Source organism: Poeciliopsis prolifica, unplaced genomic scaffold, assembly GCF_027474105.1.
Source record: "Poeciliopsis prolifica strain line A6 unplaced genomic scaffold, Auburn_PproV2 SCAFFOLD029, whole genome shotgun sequence".
NCBI classification, from domain to species: Eukaryota; Metazoa; Chordata; class Actinopteri; order Cyprinodontiformes; family Poeciliidae; genus Poeciliopsis; species Poeciliopsis prolifica.
Window position 1 is genome coordinate 4,468,537 of NW_026562404.1, and position 24,454 is coordinate 4,492,990.

General features: G+C 36.8%; 1 protein-coding gene across 2 annotated transcripts; it reads left to right on the forward strand.

Moving 5' to 3' along the window:
• Positions 1-226: 226 nt before the first annotated feature.
• Positions 227-22,702, forward strand: stat6 (signal transducer and activator of transcription 6, interleukin-4 induced). Of its 2 annotated transcripts, XM_055049472.1 has the most exons (22): positions 227-833; positions 9,684-9,829; positions 10,577-10,718; positions 10,927-11,001; positions 11,783-11,939; positions 12,392-12,492; positions 13,451-13,599; positions 13,939-14,055; positions 14,464-14,631; positions 14,857-14,944; positions 15,026-15,148; positions 15,504-15,596; positions 16,423-16,626; positions 16,707-16,801; positions 16,886-17,016; positions 17,581-17,730; positions 17,831-17,888; positions 18,816-18,848; positions 19,679-19,717; positions 20,741-20,773; positions 21,228-21,248; positions 21,683-22,702. In XM_055049472.1, the coding sequence occupies exons 2-22, from the start codon at positions 9,696-9,698 to the stop codon at positions 21,741-21,743; spliced, it is 2,172 nt and encodes a 723-aa protein (XP_054905447.1). In that variant the 5' UTR covers positions 227-833; positions 9,684-9,695; the 3' UTR covers positions 21,744-22,702. The 2 variants fall into 2 exon arrangements, with proteins under 2 accessions (XP_054905447.1, XP_054905448.1); XM_055049473.1 differs by lacking the exon at positions 19,679-19,717.
• The last annotated feature ends 1,752 nt before the right edge of the window (positions 22,703-24,454 follow it).

Genomic DNA, 24,454 nt, shown 5'->3' on the forward strand with positions numbered 1-24,454 from the left:
TTTGACGACATACTAATTAAAGGAGATTTACTTGTATTGGTAACATGTTGGCACTTTCGAGGCAGGAGACGTTTTGGACCTGCAGTGGCTACATTTGGGAAAAAAAACAACAAAAAAAACAACTCTCCGGCTCTGTCCTCTTCAGATATGGTATCATTTCCTTTACTGGAAGTTGAACGGCGAGCGGCGCAATGACTCAACGCTACTCCGCCTACGAGCAGTTCTGTGGAAGTCGACCAACCAAACCCTCTTTAAACAGTTTCTGTTTCAACGGGGACATTTGTATAATCCCCACCGCGCTCCAGCGTCCCGTTCACCGTGTTTTTTTTTTTTTTTTTTTTAAAGGACTCATTAAGTTAGAGGTCAGGTTTGTTGTATAAAAGAGGGGACAGGGCGGAGACCGTTATAAAGTAAAAGGTGTCAGATCTCAGTGACTCTTGACGGGCTCGCCACGTCGCTTGACGGCGGCTGGGATGTTTGTCAGGACAAGACGTTCAAGTGAGGGCTTGCTTTGAACGTGAGAGCAGGAAATAACGCGCGCGGCCCCGCTCAATGGCACATTGTGCGCAACAGGGAAGTGAACCTCGGCTGCCTTTCTGCGCTGCTGGAAGTTCTCAGCCCTGTCCTCGAAGTTAAACTTTCTCCACAAGAAATAAGGAAAGAAGAAGAAGAAGAAAAGCAAACCAACAAAAAAAGCAGCTTTTAGAAGAAACGACGTCGGAGCTTGAAGAGAGTTCTTGATGCAGAAGTCCTAGAAAAGGAGGATGGTCGGAGTGTAGGAGAAGGAAAAGGCGACGACGAAAACCGTTTCTACACCTAAGCTTTTACAAAAGGTAAGCTGAAACGTGGGGAGGAGGCGTTGTGTTTGTTTAGTGCGTTAGGACGCGGGGCCTCGTTATGTCCGTGTGCTGCCTGCGCCTCTGCCATGTTGTGGTGACAAAAACAACCACTTGTTGCAACAAGAACCTGAAAAAAAACGTGTCAGCGGGAAAAGCCTCTTTATATCCTTCGCATCTAATCGACTTCCCTCCCTTTAAACGTAAACAAGTCTTGTCTTTTCACAAATAAGTCGCTGTGACTAATTCACTTCACTTTCCACCCGTGCCTTGCTCCTGGTGGCGTCACGTTCTGCTGCTCCACAGCCTCACGGTGTTTATGCAGCTTTTAACACTGACATTAACTTGATTCGCTGCTTATGCGCTTCACATCCTACCACAGCAGGTCTATTGTAATCCTGAGTAAACAGCCGCTCACCCAGAGCGCAGCTACTCTAAATATGTGGAGTTATGAAACAAGGCAGCCGCCAGCTCGAAATGCAGTGTTTGCACAATGAAACCAAGTCAAGCTGCAAAGCCACGTAAACACGATAGTGGACATTAGCGGCTCTCACTGAGCCACCAAAATGTCTCACAGTCGTGGAAGAATCTGCTGCCCCCCCAACCCCCTACACACACACACACACGCACACACACACAGCTGTTCCTACTCTGCACTGCAGCGAAGAGGAAGACGGAAGTCTCTGGTTTTCTCTTTCAAATCTTATAAAATCACACATTTTGACTGATCTGGATTGTCACTGTTGGCTCTGCTGATGTTTTAATTCAGGAAGCACGTTCAAGCGATGGTTTTACAACCAAAGAAGTTTGTTGACATTATCTTCATCTGCTATCATTTTAAGTCCCGTTTATCTAACAGAAGCCTCTATGTAGGCCTATGTAAATGGTATTTTAAAAAAGATTTTTTTTTGCTTTATTTATCTTAGAAGGTAAAGCTTCTGGGATAAATTGTTGTACAACAATGTTGTACAATGTTGTCATTATACAACATTATACAAAATGTATAATTATGTATACAACATAATTATATGCATAAAAATATTACACAATGGGTAATTAGAACCATAATACCCATTTGTAATACGGATCTAATTATCTATTAGATCATTCATTTCATATTTATGAACAGAAAGTGTGAATAAAAATGTTGAATGAAAACATGTTGGGTGCTTGTTGTGCTGATTAAAGCAACCTTTGTCATTTAGTCCAATAAAATAGCTCAGTTTCTCATACTTGTAAGTGAGGTGCATCTGAATGGAAAGCAGACTGCTTTCAGCCAGCTAACTAGGAGTGTGCAGCAACATGTAAGAGAGAGGATGGACTGTTCTTGTGCGATGCTTCATACATTCAGATGTACTTTCAGATTGGCCTGTACATTTTGTGATGGCCAATCCATTCACTTTCTTTCCTTCAGTCCACTGGTTTGGGCTACTACCCATTTGCAACCAAATTGTAACTTCCTCACTTATGTCTGCAGATGTTGCGTCAATATACCCACAGATTGTTATTTTGCTATTTTGTGACTTGCACCAGCTCCTCCTGTATCGAAACCCTCATCCACTCCCGCAGCACCATGCTGTGAGAGTGGGTGCTTGGCATATGTTGTAGTTGAGAGGGTGTTCTTACAAGCTTCCCTTTTTCTTACCATATGTAAAAATGGCCATCATGATCAAACACTTTTACTTTGTAATTGGACCACAGGATGTGTTTTAAAAATGTCTTTGTCCCACATTCATCTCTGGTACACGACTCCTTTTTTACTTTCTGAATTATATGATGTCTGAAATTGCCTCGTTGTTTATACTTGCCTGTGATTGTTAAAACATGGCAGCTTTAGGCCCCAAGGCCGACGAAAACTTGCGTCCAAATTCTTCATATCTTGGCCAATTTGAGATTTTGCCATGGCATTATACCCAGTGAAGCAGTGTGTTTAAGGTGTTGCCTCAACACACTTCAGAACCTCTACAGTTTTATAATCACAAGTTAGAGCAAGCAGTCTTCATTCATATTTATCCATTTGTTCATCAGTCTCCCACAATGAATTATTATTTAATCTCCTGTTTCAGAGACATGAGACAGTTTAAAGAACAGCCTCAGCCGAGATGTCACAAAACTATTCAGTTAAAAATGATTTAACTGGAAGTGGAAATTAAATTGTGTTGTGACATATTATCTAGTTCTGATTCTGATGGCTGTGGTCTTGAAGGATCTTTCATAGTAGAGTTGCAGCGGCTCTGAGGAAGCCTCTGACTAAAGACACTGTTGTTGAATAACAGTCTGATGAAAAGGATTTGATGAAGATTCCTCATACCAGAGCAGTCCCCAAAACAGAATCAACCTAATTATTTTCACGTTTACAAAACTCTGGATTTCAATGTGAAAATTATTTCTAAAACAAAATATTGAAAAACTGTGTACAACCTGCTGAATAAATGATGTCCCAAGCATCCAAAATGTAACTTTCAGGAATAGCTGAAGCTTTATGTAACTGAATACTGAAAAAATACAACAACAATAAAATCTGATAAATTACTAAAAACCCCAAACTGGTGTCACATTCATGTCCATCTTGTATAAATGCATGTGCGTTTGACCTAAAGTATAATCCAGGAGGAAGAAAAACATGTCTGATATTGTTGTTGCTATTGAAAATCATGTAGGATGTTTTTTTTTTTTTTTTTAATCGAATAGTGAACAATTTTTTCTTGGCAGAACTTTTATGAGAAGCAAAAACCTGTTTGGGCAGTTTTAGGAGCAACACTTTTCATGTACAAACCTATTTTTAGTCCATGTACAGACAACGCTTTATACATTTAAAGCGATAATAAAAATTCTGCAAAGCAACAGAGGCCATTTTAATGTTTGTTTCACCCTTTTAGTTTATGTATGCAAAGCTGCTTTGATATGTCAAACATGTTTGACACCTTTGTGGAGAAAGCCATATGTTTCTGAGAACACATTCTTCTGGTTCAGTTTTATGTTTTTTTTAGTATAAATACACTTTATTTAGTATCTATAAACACAACAATAAATAAGAGAAAGAACAGCTCACAAAATCTACACATTTGCTTTTGTTTACTCATGCTGTTTTAAAATGGGCTGAGTTGACCCGTTCTTACAGAATAATAATATTTCTAAGTTTATTTTAAAAGAACTTTCATGACACTCAAGGTCGCTGTGCAGTTAAAAACCAACATAAAAGATCAACAATTGGAACAAGAAGCGCAATAAAGACTACAAAACATAAAATAAAATTGAAAAATAATTCAACAATATCAAATATCCCATATCACGTAATGATGGTCAAACAGTAATTTGGCATTATGCCCGTCAGTGTGACATACGAGGTGAAATATGTTTTTCATTCATCAACATGCTTTACCTGAATTTGACAAAATACAGGTTTGAAACATATCCTAAAACAGTACACTGGTACAGAGTAGACTAACATTTTTAAAAGTTACAGCTATAATACAACAGTAACTTTCTGCAATGCTATTGCTGTAATTCAAAGTCTTATTGGTGAAAATGCTGAGGTGTCCAGATTCTCCTCCAGCTCTACGCCGTACAGCTATGAGTTAGTCATAATCTAATTCATGCTGATGTTCAAAGTCCAACAGATGACGGTGTAGTTGGCATCGTACCTTTGCTATTTAGTTTTTTCAGCAGTTAATTCCATAAGAACCTCATTCATTCCCAATGCATTTGAAAATATATATACCTGGTGTACTGAGGTGTGCTAAGGCAACAGCTGTGAGTCTGTTGAAAAACGCAGACGCTCATGGAGACATCAATCAGCACTGTGAGAACAAGATAGGACAGAATTTTTTTTTTCCGTGGAAAAATATCTTAAAACAACAGTATCTTTATGTCTCATGTGTCACTTTAATCTGTCGTCAAAGTGAGTAATTCATATGCCGCCCTTCTTTTTTCTCTGCACCTCTGTTTTCAGTGTAACCAGCAAGCTTTCACAACTCACCGGCTTTGTGGGAAATATGGTGCACCTGAAAAGTATTTAAAACGCTTCACTATTATGCTACAGCCTTATTCAGTAAACCATCAAAATCAGAACTCCTCTGTGAAAATACTTTATTGAGCCTGATGGGACATTAATTTCCTACCAATGTAATTCCCTAATTAAAAATATACCCAGAGAGTTGCTTTGAGTGACTTATGCATTTTTGATAACTTTTTGAATCTCCGGAGGCAACCATCCAGAGTGCCTAAACGCTTGCTCTCACAAAGCGCCATTTATTTACCCAAAGCTCTGCTATGAAACTTCAGTCCTCTGCCAAACTTACATCTCTGTTCAACACTTGAAAACAACATTCAGGATTGTAAAGTGTTTGCACAACCGTGTGTAATTAATATTAGCTGTATTGTGTCAGCATCACAAAACAAAGCAATTTGTCATAAGGACTTGTCTTTAGTGAAGCCTTGTCAAAAGCACCTGAACAGAGGAAATTTCAATACTGCGTGGTGAACCTGCATGAGGTAGTTGTGAATCTCATAAGATGATGTTTGAAGTTTTGATGACAATGTGTCATTTTGTCTTCATTGTAAGCTGTGATATTTCATCAGCGTATTCACATTCGAAAGTGGAATCCTATGATTGAAAGTGCAAGAACATTGTAGAAGTAGGTGTTCTTCTGCTTATGACAGTTTTTGGAGAATTATAATGATGAGGTCAACCAGTTACCTTGAAAATTGAGAAAAGCCTCATGTCTCAACACACTTAAGATGTGAACATGATCCTATGTCGTAACAGTCGGGTAGGTGGGATGTAATGCTTTGACGTCTTATTCCAGATTGTGATTAAGACCTGTAGAGTATGTGCATTTTAGTAATTGACAGGACAATGTTACTAATTTTAATGGTTTCCATGAAATAGTTTATGAATGTTTAACTATTTTAAATTTGAAATTACAAATGTCAAATTTGTAATTGTCAAAAGCATCCTGAAACTTTAAGGAATGAACATTCATTTATAAAAGTGCTCAGAGACGCCTGTTCAGCTCTTGAAAACAAATACACATTGCACAATGTTGTGCAATTAATACCAATTACCTTGTGAAACAAATTTTTTGTTAGCACATCACGAAACATATAATTTATCACAAAAAATATAACTCTTTAGTGAAGACTTGTCAAAAACACCATGAACAGAAATACTTGTTTTGTTCAATCTGCAAAATGTTAGTTAAATACTCAAAATATTTGCTTTAATCTATAAATTAAATTGAGGACACATTGTTTTAGTTGTGTTGATTCTCTGGGTTTGTCTGCCAGACCTATCCACCCCAGTGACAAAGAACAATCAAGCATTTTAGTAGGTGGAAAAAAAACAAACAAAAAACAAAACCATGACATCAGGATTTGATTTGGAGTTGGTCCAGTTAAAACACAAGGAGAAAGTAAAAGGTCTACATTCCAGCCTGTGTTATTTCTACTCTCTGTGAGATCAGCCCTAACTTTGAACCTGATGTTATGTTTCTGTATTGAGAGTGCAGTATGGTAGTGGCCTACCTTAAAAGTATGTATCACACAGAGAACTATACTAAAATGTTGTGGATTTGTAATTTGTTAAGTTGTACTTGTTAACACAGAAGAGGTTATGTTCTTATAAAATACATAGAGAGATTTTGTATCAATTCAAATAAACATTCTTCTGCTTTTGAAATTTTAGTGGCTTTCATTCAACAGTAAATTGACATGTGTTATGAGGCAGTTGTTAATGAGCAGTAAAACTGAGAACTATTTGGCATGCATTGTCCTGTTGATCAGCTGCTCTCAGCCAGACCGACTTATTGTTGCACAACAACTCGAACTGCATTCCGGCAAAGTAGCTCCAACTTCCGCTCTCTTCCTCTAATGGGTTTCCTTCTCAGTAATCAGGGCATTACTGATGGGAAGCTTGGCATGATCTTCATTCTGAGTTCAACACAGAAAAACCTATGATGAAACTTATCATCATGCATAATCAATCTAACTTGATGTATCTTAATAGCCAGATTTTCCCATTGTATGTGGAAAAAAATTCTTACACGTCTACGGATATCCTGCAGTTCTATAAGTAGTTAATTGTGCAACCAACAGGATAATGTTATATTGTAGGTGGAAATACTGTCATCCCCCTTCAGTTAGTTGTCTTATTGTCTTTTATGAGAAGGTAATGCCATGTTATTGAATTATCGTCTACATGTGAAAACTGTCAGAGGAGTTGCAGATAAAGAAAGCAGCCAGTGCTTTTTATTACGTGTCATAACTCAACCAAATTCTAAACGACCAAGCAACTTACAGTTTCTGCTCTGGTTTAAACTTGCATTATAACATCACTTACGCTTTGCACTTTAGACACCAGCTTACGTCACAATACCAAGCTTTGTTTAACTGAAAATAACTAATCTTGTTTGATATAGTCAGAAGGAAATTGATCTTGTTTATTTCTTGTTTGTTTTTCACAGTCACTAACTCACATCACTTTGACGTGTGAAACCGAGTGGATAAAGTTAATCCAAGCAGAAAACCTTGAAAGAGCAACAGCGTTCCTGAAAACGTAAAAAAATGTTTTATACATGACACTAATTCATTAGTCAATTTCTTGAAATAATGGCCGAAATAAAGAATATTTTTGCTAAAGTTATTTTTGAAAAAAAAAAAAAATTAGCACCTCTCTTTGCCAAAAGATGACTTAGGCAAAAAAGAAAATTGTTTTTGGCTAAAAAAACTACATAAGAGCCATCATTTTAAGAAGGTGATGATATGAAATATGAAAAGTGCATCATTGATTTGTAATCACTGAGTGCTGAGTCAATACCAAATCACAGGTTTGTCATCTATCATGGAACAAATCTTTTTCCATTCAATGCAAAACAGATTGGATACTCTTCAAGTCTTGTCACTGATGCTCAATTATATTTAGGTCTGGACTTTGGTTCATTTCAGCAAATGTTCCAGCTTTGGCTGTATTTTTTGTGGTTATCTTGCTTGAAGGTGAACTTACACCAGTATCTTTCTGCCTTTATCCATTCGCCTTCCCTTGAACTCAGGTTGAATGTACTTGTTGAAGAAAAGCATCCCCACAGCATGTTGATGCCACCACCAAGTTTTCCAGATGTCATTCTGAGGTGCTTATGGCAAATTCTAAAGTATTAAATATTGTCTTTGTACTTGACGTATACCTGCTGTGTTTCTTGGTTTCATGAGACGTTGAAGTCACCCACAGGTTCATTTAAAAATTAGGTGGTTTCCAATGTGATTTGTTGCACTGGGTGTTATCTACTGGTGTCAGATTGCAGTTATTTGCCAGCGGCTGAAATCAATGCACGCCAGTCATATTTCTATGATGTTGTTGCTTGCAAAGGCACTTGATGTATGATGATTTCTTCCTTAAGCCTAACCAGAAATATGCAAACTGAGTAATACAGATGACTTAGACTCTCACAACTTTCTAAGTTGAAAAGAATGACATGGTGCTTATTCATGCACTCTAACTCAACACAAGCTGAGAGCTTGACAGCTTTACTTCATAGGCTTTACTCCTACCTTTGAATCCTAGAATTTTAAGAATAGGAGTTTTAATAATTATTCAGAATGGAGCATGTTTACCTTAAAAATAGAAAGGGATTTTTAATAGGATATTATTAACAATCAGAATGAATGATGACTTCACTTTGTGTTATCATAAATGGTCATGTGAAGTGCACAATTCAGAGACTGAGGTCCAGACAAAAGTCAGGGAGCAAAAACAATCTTTAATACATCTGCAGACGGAGAGGAAGAAATACACTGCATTAGGCACAAATTAGGATCCGCTCTGAGGAACCCAGAGTTGCATAGTTACTTTATTCATCTCTCTTTACTACCGAGGCGGAGACTCAATCTTCGAAGACCAAACAAAAGAAACAAAGGAAAACATACAAAACCTTGTATGCTCATTCACTGTAATGTTTACGGGATGTGAAAACTAAACACTCTATCTCCATGCAGGGAAGGTCACGGGAAAAACAGCGAGTTCCCAAATAACTGGGGAAGTTCAGCAACCCTGGGAAACTTACTTCAGTAGACACATCATGTTACATTAGTTTGTACACCGTTTCCAGCTGCACAGAAAAACACCTTGACTGTGATTCAAAAAACATTACATTTATATGACACATAAAGGAACATCATTTAATACAAATAAAACCTCTTCACAGTCATTAATAGGATGCCTTAAAGCAAAGAGGTGACAGAGCAGTTCACCCCTCTTTGTTCAAAGCTGATAAAGCTTACAGGATGTTCTGCACTGACATGTTGTCAGCAACAGATTGTCAACATCAGTGACTATATCTGCACTGGAATGAGCATCATATTATTTAGATGTCAGTCTAGGATAAATACAAATTCACAACCAAAGAAATGAACAAAATACACACTAAATTAGTTTAATTGTAAAAATGTTCCACTTTTGTCTGTCCACAGCTAATTTTCCCAAACATTTTGGCGCCCATCAACACGTTTTATTTATTTATTTTTTTAGGAAATGTGAATTGAATCTTTGTGCTTTTTTCCCCCAGTGTGTTATTTATTATTGAAAGACCAACAATAAGTAACTCTGAGCTTAATGTAGGCAAATGAAGGCTGTAATGCTTTGGATGTTGTTCTGGGTTCTTCTTTGGCTTCCTGGATGAATTGTTGTGCTCTTGGGGTAATTTCTGCAGACAGGCCACTCCATGTAGATTTTCCACTGTCTTAAAACTAACTTTTTGTTGCAAGTGCACCATCTAATCGCACACTTATATGTTATTAACATTTAAGAGGTGACTGAACTTATAACACTTAATTTTGTTACATTCTGTTTTCCAGAACTGCCAAATTATGGCTCAGTGGTTGGAGATGAGTTATGTCCTGACTAACATGGACGATGAGCGAATCAACGCGCTCTATCCGCCAGACACCTTCCCGATCGAAATCCGGCATTATCTTTGTCAATGGATGGAAGAAAAAGATTGGTAAGACAGTGATGCAGAGATGCATGCTCATAGCAGGACATACAGCATGTTCAATATCTTGCAAAAGTACAACCTCTTGAACTTTCCCACATTTAACAACCACAAAACTTCAATATATTTGTTTATTTTAACCTAAGCGCATCTTTTTTCTGAAAGCTTCAGAAGTTTCTTCAGAGAATATCAATGAAGACCAAGTATAGACCCATACAGCTCAGGGCTAAAGTTATGGAGAAGCTTAAAAAAAATACAGCAATTCTGAAAAACAGTAATCCAGCTCCTGAAATTCTCACTGAGCGCCATAATCTGAGCATAGGAAGAGAGTGGTACGACAGCAAATAGAAAAAGACATGACCTTCTACATTAACTAATAGACATGGCAAGTAGTTACAGAAATTATAGTAAAGTCCTGTTAATTTTAAAAAGGGCATTTACTATGGCAATGGGGAAATACGGCAAAAAATCTAAAAAACTTGAGTTTGAAAATCTAGAGCGAGACGATTAGCTTCTTTGGTGCTAGCTGATTTTCACTTCATCGTTATGCACCACATTTTGTTGATGTAGGCTATCACAATATCTAAAGAACAAAACACAATGAAATTCATGGTTGACAAAATGTGAAACAGTTGTAAGGGTAGGAATGCTTTTACAAGGAGCTGTACTGCAGTTTGCTTGTTGCCTGTGCAATAATGGATCCATTGGTGTGTGCTTACATTTTCTATCTGTACGTGTGTGGTTGCGTCCTCACAGGGAAGGCTTCAACCCAGACCAGTCGGACAAAGAGCCATTTGCACAGGCTTTACTGAGCGACGCTGTCCTCCTTTTAGAGTCGGTTGCTGAGCAGCAGAATATAGTGGAAAGGATGAAGCTGGTGCAGATAACGAAGAACCTGGTGGGTGGATAATCAAATTCTTTCTGTTAATAAAACAAAACAAAAAAGTGAAACAAATATGAACAGTGATAAGAAAAATGTCGTCATGTGATTTTCATACGGAAGAGTTGAACTAGACATTTCAGCAAAGTGTTGAAATGTTTTTGTAGAACATGCCGAAATGTTTTTTCCTGACGTGCCACATTGAAAATCAGAGTCTCATTTACAGATGACTCGGCCAGCCATGGAGTTTGCTGTTAAGATCAGAAACATTCTCAGACAGGAGAAGATGATACTCGTGGAGGTAAAAGACCTTTTATATTTCTTATTTAGAATAGATGTGACGATCCTTAACATGACGCAAGATATCCCCCACTTTCCTTACAGTTTTTAATAATTATTTGAACAGTTCTCAATCTAATTTTAGTAGTTTCTCCTTTTCTTTGGCTAAGCAGTGTATGTTTTCAGTTATTAATCAAATCACCATAAGCTGCCTGTTATTTGTCAAAGAAATTGACTTCCAAGTTACCGTATTTTCCGGACTATATAGCGCACCATACTATAAGCTGCAGCTACAATTGAAAAAAAAAAATGGAAACGTTCAAATATAAACCACACCGGTCTATTAGCCGTTGGTGATTTCCGCCACTCTCGGTTTTCCATAAGGACGCAAATCTGCTTGACTTATTAAGGACGCAGCCCTCCGTCCTCAAAGCCAAATTATGGTTTTGTTCACACTGAGTTTACGTGGAGCGGCTCCATTTTCCTCCTGTACTGCCAGATCGATAGCCCTCAACTTAAAAGCTGCATCATATGAGTTTGAAGAAATTTCAAACATTCAAACATGCTTGTTCTAAATAAAAATTAACGTTTTGTTGGTTGATTTCCAATTTTGACTTCCAATGATTCACTTCCTGCTAAAGAGCCCCCTGGCAGTTGAAGAAAAATCCACAGAAAAGCGCACCGGGCTATAAGTCACATGGTTTAAACTGTAGGAAAAAAGTAGGGGCTTATAGTCCAAAAAATACAGTACTTTTGATGCTCTCCAGTGCTTTGCAAGTTAAAATAACAATGTTCTGTGTTAGAGGCTCGCCCATAAACGGGCAGAAGGGAAGACTCCTGACTTTGAGGATTTGAGTTTCATGAAGAATTCAGTGTTTCAGCTCCAGGACCGCAGAAAAAAAATCCACAGCTGTAAAGAGGATGTCAACTGGGAGATGGTAAACTATGAAGCTTTGCAAGGTGAGTACCAGTTGCTTTTCAGCTGTCTGTTGGTGTATAATGCACCGAAGCACTGGGCTTTCGTATTTTCAGCAGTTCTCTCAAAAACGTTGCATGAATCACTTTGATATTCTGATTATATCTACATAAAAAGTGTAATTAGCAAATTCATGAAACATATCAAGCATTATAACCCACATATAATAACTGTTATATTTGTGTGCCTTTGCACACAAAGGCACATGTTGGCCCTCTGAATCCAGAGAGCCAACATTTTGTCACATTTCAGTCAATAACGTTAACACAAAAAAAACAAAAACAGCAGAAGTGCTCAGGGTCTTGCTTTTATTTTTATCCAAGAAATGTTTTCTTGATGCCTACATAAAGGGCACTGAAATGTATTTGTCGGAAATGCAGCGGTATTGTGTGTTCAGTGTGTCTCACATGCTCATGCTAATTGTTTGCATCCACAGGCGTTCATGCAAAGACTCCATCAGAACATTCACTCAGAGAACTGCAGATGCTCTCGAAGAAAATCCAGCAGCTCAAGATAAATCAAAGCAGTCTAATCCGGGTGAGACAATATTAACGGTCCTTTGAGTCATTAACATAATGCTATTTAGTTTAACATCGTTTGACCATCTTTATGCTTTCTGTCCTTCTGTTATGCACATCTTCATAAATTAACAGAACACACAGAGAAGATGTAGCTATCTGGTGGAGACAGCTACAGCGATCTTGTTATAGGGAAGGGTTTTACAGTAAAGAGCCCTGGATTTGCAAGGAAGTACGACAGATCTTTGGTTCATTGAATACTGTCACCTTTTTGTGTAACTCAGTGATGATTACACTCTAAATTATAATCCAGTGTTCCTTTCAATTTAATGAATAAATCAAATTTATACGCCACTTTCCATGCAAAGGTTCTCATTTCTAAAACACATACTGTACTTGATACTTGTATACTCACACCAATTCATAAACGCTTGCTATGGAAACAGGCAAAATGACGTATTCATATGGCTCTCTTTAAAAGTGGCTTTCTTCTTGCCGCAATAAAGACCAGATTAATTAAAAACACGAATAAAGGTTCTTGGCAGATTTTCCCAGCTAAACTGTGGATAATCTCAAATTATTGCTGTTTCGTCTTAGTGTCGGTTTACAGGATGCACTCTTTCCATTTTCAGGTGACAAACTGATCTGTGCTCTGGTAGATGTTCAAAGTTTTGGATATTTGTTTTACAACACAACCCTTCTCCACAAATGTATCTGCTGTGTTTCTTGGTCTTCATGATGCTGTTTGTTTCGTAATGTTCTTTAACAAACCTTCGAAGAATAGATGGATTTTGTATGCTTAAACACTGCCTGCCTTCCACGTCACAGTTATATGCTACTTGCTGCTGATATATTCATCCATCCATGTACAAATATACTTTTCTGCTGCTATTTGTCTAGTCTGATGTCCATTCCATGACTGAGCAGTGTTTGGATTTTGGGTGTTAGTGTCAATATATTCATTTGGTTGTTTGCAGGAATGTTTGGGGATGTTCACAGAAACTCTGACCAAGCTGAAACAGTGTCAGGATAATTTCATCATAAAGATGAATGTATGGCAGTGGGAGCAGCACAAATCCGTTATAGGATATCCTTTCAATGATGACCTCAGCCATCTGCAGAACTGGTGAGATGTTGCCTTTTCTACTTGTCCCTTTGTGCTTTGCTGACTCTTTCTCTTATCCAAGTGAAAAGCATGACATTACGTGAAAATATCAGATTCTAGCTCAATAATCCCATGTATAGTTCCCGGTTTCTAAAAAGGCATTTTGAAACCTCTAAACACTTTTAGAAAAGTGAATGTTTTTGGTCCAAAAGCAGACTGACTGGAGTTTGTGATTGTCTTTGTGTTGATGCGAGACTGGAGACCTGAGCTGGATGGATGAATATCTCACACATTGCCATGACCCTTTTTGAGATTGGGATTTAAAAAAAAATGTTATTCTATCTTCATCCTATTTGTTAGGTCCGAACAGCTGTTTGCAGTGAACAGCAACCTTAGACAGGAGTGGCTGCTGATCCCTGACCTTCCAAAGGAAATTGGAGAAAAACTGACAGGTCTTCTTCAGGAACTGATTCAAAGGTACAAACCTGTCAAACTCTCATATTATGTGATATAGGATAAAGTATTCAGCTCAGCACCCCCTAAACCTAATCCCTAACTCTACAATCTTTGAGTGGTCTGTTTTTGTTTTGAAATATTGTTTCGCGAACCATTGGCAAGTTTGCTGCAGACTGACAGTGACAGTGTGTTGAATGCATTTTTTATTTTTCAGTGTCAGTAACCTATGCCGGTTAATAAAAATTAACAACAGATTCAATAAAACAACGATAAAACATTCTTATAAACCTACTGAATCAATAAATCAATGATCTGTAAAGTGCATATGGCATCTTTCTCTCCTCCACACATTTTTTAGCTCAATACACTTTGTAAAGAAGACATGTTTATTTATTTATTTTTGTCATTGAATACATTTCTGTCTTTCAGCTCTTTTGTTGTGGAAAAACAACCCCCTCAGGTCATTAAAACTCAGTCAAAGTTCTCAGCGGTTGTCAGATATCTGCTGGGGGAATCATTGGTGTCTGGGCAGCCTGTGACGATGAAGGCACAAATTATCAATGAACTCCAAGCCAGAAACGTGAACCTTGCATTGTGGTGAGTATCATACAAAGCCGCACTAGGTCTTTATTTTTTTCAATTATTTCTCTTCTCTCTAATGAGCCATCTCATTTTCTTCATTTAAATATTTCAATTCATTCAAACTATTTGAAATTAAATGAAAAAAAAAAATAGAAGGTCTAATTAAAGTTTAGCTCTCCAGTTTCATTTTGAAATGGTTAATCATTTGGGAGGGAATAACCTGAAATCTGTTATACGCAGTGACAATGTTGGAGAACTCATTAACCACACAGCAATCCTGGACAGAAACACAGCCACAAAGACCACAAACGCCAACTTCAGACACATGGTATTTGACATTCCTCAATCAGCGTCTCGCGTATTTGTCAGATTTTCCGCCGTAAATGTTTTGATCTTTTTTCTTCAACAGTCCATTAAAAAAATAAAGCGAGCAGACCGAAAGGGAGCCGAATCTGTGACAGAGGAGAAGTTTGCGCTGATGTTTCTTGCAGAAATTTTCATCACAGGTCATGAGACTCCATTCAAGATACATGTACGTATATGTTGATTGAGCACATATTCAATCCAATATTGAATATGCAACTTTTTTAATTTACTGGAACTCAATAATAAAAAAAAGAGGAGTTCAAATTTTTAAACGGCCACATTTAGGATGAGAGTTAATGTCATAATAAAGTTGTGCAAATCCAGAACTTCAACTGTTTCTACCTTCAGTGTCACACTGAAAATGTTAACTAAAGAGTCCATTAGGACACCTGTGTCTTCATGACAGTTAAGATATAAACGATCACTGAAATAAAAAACTATACACACTAAATGCCATAAATGTTACTGCCATAAACATTACGACTTTGTAAGCATGTTTCATCTATTATCTGTTGTTACAGATAAACTCTCAGCCTGTGGTCGTCATTGTTCACGGCAGTCAGGACATCAACGCAGTGGCCACCATCATCTGGGATTGTGCGTTTGCTGAGCCAGTAGGTGTCAAGTTGTTACTGGGTTTCCATTATTCCTTCATGTTTGTAAATCTCAATTCTTCTAGTCCATCAAAATAGTCACTCTGAATGTTCATCACAAGTTGTACAAAACTAAAGCATCTTGTCTCAGGGAACAACCCACACATGAATGATAATTAGTTACTCAGGGAGACGATCAGGAACCAAATATTGAAAGTATTAAATTCCATTTTTGTGCATGTTTTTCATCTCTATGAATAACCTGTAATGTCTACTATTTAATCTAGTTTGTAACTCTTTTTATGTGATCATCCATAAAAAATTAAAATACATTCTTTGCAGTGTGATCAATAAACTCTGTTGGGAGATATTCTAGTTCAATAAAATTTATAGCGAACTATAGCATCGTAGTTCTAACCTGTTTTGTTGCGCCACGTTTTTAAATCACCTCGGAATCCTTTGAGTCTGATTCAAAAATCTTTTTAATTTTTAATTTGAAAATCATGAAACAAACCAGAATAATACTTCAAACTTCCATTCCCATTCATGGTATATGAAGCCCAAAGCTTTATATACCATGAAGCTATGAGTATACAATACGAATGCAAAATAAATATTGTAGAAAAAACAATTAAAAATGTAACCCGTAATCAAACATTTAGGAAATTATGTGTACTACCATCGCATTTCAAGATGAGATGCCGCCTTGTGCATCTGCTCACATCCCCCGTATTAGAAATCACTTCTGCTGTGGCTTTCTGCTCAAAGGGGCAGCAGCCTCCAGAACGTCTACATACTCTTGCCATATCATGTCATATCATCCATTATTTTCTGTTTCTGTCTTCAGGACCGAGTACCCTTTGTCGTCCCGGACCGTGTGACTTGGAAGATGATGATTGAAACTCTGAATATTAAATTTTGCTCAGAGGTCGGGACAAATCACAACCTGAACCCCTACAACAAGCACTTCTTAGCTCAGAAGATCTTCGACCAGCCTGAATATGCGAGTGACTTAAGTGATTCTGTGGTTACGTGGTGCCAGTTTAATAAAGTAAGCAGTGGTGTGTAACTTTTTTTTTCCACAGACATCAGCTGGCGTACAGGTCTAAATGCTGTCTTTAACCTTAACAGGAGGTCCTCGTGGGTCGAAATTTCACTTTCTGGCAGTGGTTTGAGGGAGCAATGGATCTAACCAAGAAACACCTGAAGCCCTATTGGAGTGACGGGTGAGAAGATGCTTATTGTCATTCAGTCAATTGTGAAGGAACCCCGTGATATTCAGTCACGATGACCACTGTTTGCTCTTCTAGGCTGATTTTTGGTTTCATTGGAAAGCAACATGTCCACCTGATTCTCAAAGAGTCTCCCAGTGGGACTTTCCTCCTTCGCTTCAGTGACTCAGAAATCGGAGGCATCACCATCGCTTATGTATCTCATGAGAGTAAGTGTTGGCTTGACAGCTTTAATTACATTTATTTTGAACCATGTGTTTCATTTGATTAAACAGTTTACTGACAAATCGTAATTTCAAAAGAAAAAATATACAATTAGATCACTATTTAGTCTTGAATAACAAGACTAAATACTGTAATATCAATATACCGTAACATCCAAACTATATTGGAAATGTCTGTTGACGTTGCATGTTTATGCGTGCAAATTTTTTTTTTTTGAAAAGCCATAATTTTTGCTGGATTATTGAAGCAGGGACTTGTCCTTCTAATGTGTCAGGCTCTATAGGTTGTCTCTGAAGCTGTCACCTTTTAAAGAAAACATACTAAAACCATTGAGCTATGTCTAAACTATTGGTTGATTCACCAACAGCCAGAAATCAAGTTAGCTATCCTCAGCTGGGTCAAAATAGCTTTAAAAACTTCTGAGTCCAGAGTGTTCATCGTTTTTCAGGCCGGCCTAATGATGATGAGTTCACTGGAACTCATCAATGGCCCCTAAATCTGAATACTTAAACATTTTCATTGACATATCCAATATTTTTTTCCTCCAGATGGGATACCGATGATTCAGAACATTCAGCCTTTCACTAGGAAAGATCTTGAGATACGCTGCCTCGGTGACCGCATTCGAGACATTAATGAGATCATGTACCTCTATCCAAATGTGGCCAAACATGATGCTTTCAAAAAGTTCTACACAGGTAAGGCTGTACAAAGTGACCAAAAACAGTTGCATGCTAATTTAAACTGATTGGTTGTGGAGTCACCAAGAGAGACTTGCTTTTCTCTTGATTGAAACAGAACAACAGCCCACCAATTCGGGCTACATTCCCGTAAGTCTGCAGACTAAAGTTGGCACGTAAGTGAAGTCAAGATTTTTCTTTTATTAGCACATTTCAGCAAAGGCAGAAGGCAGTTGTTATGGAGATTAATAAATCCTGTTTGAAGGTGAAACATTGAGTCAATCAAGAACGAATCAAAATGCATTTTGGCTATTATTGTATTCAATCAAAACAAAATGAGACTCCCTGGCTAGTCCAGGAGAGTAAAGAAAAGATAAAGTGGATTGCTTTAATATTCACCAGTAAGGCAATCATGGAAATTCCCATCAGCTTATCAAAGGTAGAGCATTTTTTCCCAGCTTCTCTGCAGCTACTGACCAGCAGTTTCAGACGAACGAAAACAACTTCTCAGAAGACTTCTGTAAATCAAGTTCTGTTTCCCCAGTGAATAAGCTAAAGTTTTATTTCATCATCACACTATTCAAAGTGCTTTACATGATCAAAACACAACACAGCAACCAACCATTAGACAAGCAACAAACATTTTATTTTGTTGAATTTGATGTTGAATACTGTCAATCAAAATCATCAAGAATAACCGTCCCAAATATATCAATCAGTGTTCCAGCTGTTTTTAATCACAAGCAACTCTTAAACAGGTAGGGTTTTAGCTTTGATTTAAAGGAGCTCAGTGTTCGGCTATTTTTGAGTTTTCTGAAACTTTAAATTTCTGAATTTTTTTAAGCCTGTATACAGTGATGGCCGCATGTCTTACAATGTGCAAAAATGCTTCAAACCAGTTCATCTTTCATTATTGAATAGAGATGTAAAATATCTCATTAGAGTATGCACGCATGCATGGGCAGGATCAGTGTGTAGAGAAGTGATGAACATTAGAAATGTATCAACTAATTAAATTAAATGTTAAAAAAAAAATCATTAATGTGGCACAAAATAAAATGTATTATGTTGCGCCAAATGTATCAAAGTCTATCTGTTTGCAGGGTACCAGAGATTGATGGAAGTCATGTCACTGGGTAAGTTGTGCCGCCCCTTGATTCTTGGAACCATATAGGAAACTGGTCATGTGACACACTGGGGCCAGTTGCCTTGTGCAGAGCGTTGATCGCAAAAGGATGAAACATCTTCAACATCCTCAAACAGCTTGCAAATAATTTCCACAAACATAAATGTCGCAGCTAACGTAAAAGTCCTGGTTGTTGTGTTAATGTTAGCACCATTCTATAGGAATAAACTTAATCTCAAAATAATATTTACAGTCATATTCAATAAATTTGAACATGGGTTCCAATGAGGATTGCTTGACAGACTACAAGTACACTTTGAAAATAACTTTCAGGCAGATATTAAACATAGTGCTCATTAGACCCACATTTCTGCATTGAGAATGTTTTTTTTATTGGTCTGATTAATGTTTTCATCTTGATTGTCATGTTTTCATTAGCTTTAAGCAAGAAAGCCTCACTATTAACAGAAATAAAAGCTTTAAAACATCAGTATGTGGGGAATTAATCTATATAAACTGTTTAATTTGAGCTGATTTACAAAAAATACATTTTACACAGTGTATTTTCTCATTTTCATTAGTTTTCTAACTTAGAAGAATAGAATAGAATATACTTATTGATCCCCAGGAGGAATTATGCTTATTTGTTAACAAGCTACTCCATTTAAGGTATTAAATATCCATAATTCACTGTCACATGCTGTTTTTCAATATGTCTTGGTTTTAATAATTCTGTATCTTAACTTTTCTACAACTTTTTATATGTTTGTTCATCAAGAACGTCATTACAAAGGCTAAAATGATCTTGTTCGTTATGTGTGTCTGTTTCTGTATGTACAGTGAACTGAGCGTGCTGAATGTCGAAGACACCTTCTCATTGTAAGAGTCTTTTTAATGTGCCAGCTTCTCAGTCTGTTCACACAGACAGTTGTTAAACTGTGGTCACTTTTTTGTGTGGAAATTCAAATTTGATTTCTGTTTCTACAATCCAGAACGTTCTCTTAGTTTTTATTCAAGCCTTCTTAGAATTGCACTTACGATTTGCTCTTTGCACCCTATTCCTTTCTGGATGCTGCAGTGTTCAGTGATAGTGAAATGATTCCTCAGCTTATTGGATTACAGTCTGCTGAGGATTAACTGTATATATATATTTTAGGATATTTTCAGGTATCTGTGGTAAGTTTTAATAATAATGATAATATTTTTGTGGCACAGTTGTCAACACTTGCTTTGCAGCAAGAATATCACGGGTTCTGCATGAAGCTTGCATGTTTCTACGTTTTGCCCACACACACATGTGTGTGTGTGGGCAAAACACACATGTTTTGGGTACTCAGGCTTCCTCCCACTGTCCCAAATCATGACTGTTAATTGGTCTCTCTAAATTATCCTGAAGTATGAGTGTGTGCATGCATTCCTGTTTGTCCAGTGTGTCTCTGTGTTGCCCTGTGATGAATTATAAATCTAATTACCTGCCTAAAGACCACTGGAGACCCTGCTAGGATATGTTCATATAGATCATAAATAGATGTATTCAGCTGTATATACTGTTTGCTTGTAAACACAGACTGTAACCTGATGCCGCTCCTGTTTCACCAACACAACTCAAACCACATGTACTAAGCTAAACGACCAGCTAAGACACTGAAAAAGGAAAAGTTGTGCTAAGTTTACAATGTTAATGCAGGGTGTAGTTTTATAGTTTCTTAACTAGGATGGATACGAGATGAGTAGAACTATAGCTCAGGACTGTAGCACAGATATCCATCGGCATATAAAGTCAAGCACATTTTTATGGAGTTTTATGTCAGAACAAAATTATTTGTGCATCTGGTTCTTTGTTAATGATATACCATTTCTTAATCCACTAACTGTATGTTTTCCTTGGTTTAACATCTACAGAGATCCATTACCAGACTTGAATGGCCTCTCCATGTAAGTCTTATTTCAATTTTTTTATCTCTGTCTAATATTACCTCCTAAATAAAACAAAAATCAGACATTTTAAATATTGAAGTCACTCAACAGGAGTTTAAGTTTTATGTTGGCTGTTTGAGTGGTTGCTCAGAGTGACTTCAAAAGGTCTGTAAAGTTGTGGTGTGATTGATGTTGATTTTTTTTTTTTGTTGCTTTTTTTGCATTTTCAGCGAAAAACACACACACCACAGAATGTGGTGTGTGTGTGTTTCAGTGTTACCTTCTCAAAGTTACAGTAGATCTGGTCAAACAAAGCGTGTTTAGGTTTTTCTTTTGCCAGTTTATAATTTTAATGCTGGACAACACTTAATAAATTTAATTTAGTAAACAATTAATACATTTTAATGTTGGACTCTGCTAGTTTTGTTTCACTTCTATTGACTATGCATTTAAATTTCTTCCTCATTTGCAGGGACGCACAATGCGAGCCTGTGTAAGTGAAACCTTCATGTTGTTCTGTTTACTTGACATCACTGCTGTTGTTGACAATTTCGCAACCTTTAAGCCTTTAATAAATTTGTGAAGTAGCCTTACCGCTAACATAGCAGTACTGTGCTTTTTACAGTACACTAATTGATGTTTGTAGTAGGCATAGATAATAAAATTCACTTTAAAAAATACAAAAAATTATTTATATGTTTTAAAAAAATATGTAAAGTATTTAAAAAAGTTATAAAAATCCTTCAAGGCATTAAGGCATGGTCAGTTTGGTGCTGACAATATCATTTTTAAATGACAAAGACAAATGAAGACTGGATTTTAAAGCCTTGTCATTTATTTAAATATCCTGTAGTGGCATGTTGTTTAATGGTAAAAGTTGTATTGGACTGTGCAAAACACTAATTATGTGCCATTTTTATCTTCTAGTCCCACAGAGGGCATGGAATACGACTTTTATTTCAATGATTTTACTAAGAACTCTACTTGAAAGTAGAGACCAAGGCAGATGCAAAGTCAAGACTGGACTGACTCGTCTTTTATGACTCAAGTGATTGTGCTGTTTTCTTCATTGGGATCTACAGTTTGATTTGACTGTAAATAGAAACTTTTTAGGGCTAGAATCAGCCTTTTCAGGGCCTTTCAGGCCATTTTCAAATGGCCACACTTCTCAATTGAATATGACAGCAGCCATACGTATTCAGAAGAAATAACTATGAGTTCAGTATCGGCGCAGCATCACTTTAAAGTGTCCAGCAGCAGGATTTTTAGCACTACAGAACGATTTTGTCAAGGGCTACAGATTTCCTAAATGTTGAGGAGTAAACTAATTTAAGCATTTTAGTCCAAAAATTTGAAATTTTAATATTAAATAAATATTATTCAAGAAATCAAACTTAAAAGTGATAGACAAACGGCTTTTTTAATTTTTCTGGACTGCATTTTTGTGTAGCTCAAGATTTAAATTATAAGGATTTAGCCCTGTGCAAATATTACAACATACTAATTGCTTGCTGCTTTTGAAGACAAGATTAGCATTTGCTTCTGAGCTCTGCTGGGTTTTCACATAGTGAGTGGAGCATTTGGCAACCTGTGATTCAAAAACTTGAATTCAGGCCATTTCACTGTTTTAACGCTGCACAACATTTGATCTTTTTTTTTCATTCTAAAATACTTTATTAACCAATGTTGAACTAGATTATTTTACACTTGGCATAGATTATTTTGAAACAGTGTTTGCAAATCTTGTCTAATCTCGGTCTTGTTAAGGCACTGGATGTATCTTCCAATCCCAATTTAAAAGCAAGGTAAGAACGTAATTTGCTTATGGCAACAGTTTTAATGTCTATCCTAATTTTAACCGGTGTAATATGTGGGTAACATGGATTCCTTCATTAGCACCCAAAAATGTGATGCTAGCTTATGGACTCCCACTGATGGGCCAGATAAGCCCAATAGGTAAAGAAAAGGAACTTGTATGGACATTGAATACTAAAGATGCTAAACAAAAATTGCTAAAATCTTCCTGGATGCTTTTTACTGGTGCTGTTGCTTTAGTTATTTAATTCAAATTCAACATTATGTGAGCCACACTTTTCCTTTCCAGTATTTATCTCTGCCACAGCAGCACAACATGACCAGTTCACTTTGAATACTTTAAAATGGAAACTCATCCAGATTAAAGGGGTTTTCTTGTCATGTGTGTTTTTATGCTGAATGGTGCACTTCTTTGAAAAACACAGATGTACATGATATGTACATTTGTTAAGTCCTCACTCATCTTCTTGTTTGGTTTGATTTAAGATAAATAAGTGAGTTGTCATCTACTTCAACTTATTGGGTGTTATGTTTTGGTAGTCCTGCTATTTTTTTAGATGTTGGGTTGGTGTCAATGACATTGTATTTTCTCAGTTGTATAATCTGTCCTTACCTAAACACTTCACTTACTGCGTGTTGAACATTTAACCATATAATATGACACAATATTTATGCTGAATAGCCTGATAGTTAGTGTTCTTTGTTTGACCTGGGTTCACTCACAAAAGAAAACAATAATAAACAATAACCCTTTTCTTTTTGTTTCATTACTGCGGACTGCAGTACTGTACCATGGTGACAGATGGCAGATGCAGGAAAGTTGGCTAGCAAGACTTTAGCTATATCTATCAGCGAAATTTTGTTCTACTATTTTTATATATGAAACAGTATTTTCAAACAGCTTTAGCAAACACTGTTACAGGACATTCGCATATTTATCTCACGTTAAAACCCAATAGTAAACATGAAATAAATCATCAGTATGTCAGAAAGACACAGGGACTAACCAATATGAGGGTTAGCATGTTAGGCCCGTGATGACATTACAAATCCTGAAATCGCTTGTCCTTCTCTTGCTTGTAAATACATAACTGCAAATTGATCTGCTTCACTTATATTTTGTTTGAAAAGTTGTGTGATTTAAATACTTTATTAGCTTATAAGATAGAACAAAATGTAGCAAAACTTCCAACTACAAGTAAAGGGATAGTGAGCAATTTTTTTCAAAATTCAGCTGAAACTCTACAGCATGTTGTTCCTGTCCTGACTACAGTTGATAACTGTCAGCAAATCCGTTTTACAGATGCGTTTTTCCCCCCAAGACTGAAGTTAACCGCTCGTACGAGAGCTCTGCCTTCTCAAAACGACTCATATTTTGAAAATGCGAGACGCTGATGGCAGATTTGGCTTATCAACATGTTTGCATTAGGTGATTATTTCCAAAGAAGCTGATGGATGGTTAAGCAGAATGAAGAGATTATGAAAAATTGTGGTTAAAGGCAGCATTAAAGATAACGATCGTGTTAATTTGAATTGCTATAACTACAAAATTTTAATTGCTATAATTATAGTATATTGTATTTTTCGACTGTATCAGATTGTTGCTCTGGCTGGAAAGGTTTTGCTCGTTTACTGCAAAAATAGTTTCTGTTTACAGGTTTTTAAAGGAACATTTGTGGGAGCTGGAATAATTTTAACCTGGCATAAACCCCTTTCTTACACTCCAGTCAGATTGTCTGGTAGCTTCAGCCTTCTGGAAAAACAAATCTGCTTATTAAGAAATATATTAACTACCTGTAACTGCTTAAAACAAACCTCCTTTGAAGAGTACTGAAAATCCTTTTAAAAACATATTGTAAAAAATATATATAATTTTTGTAGTTA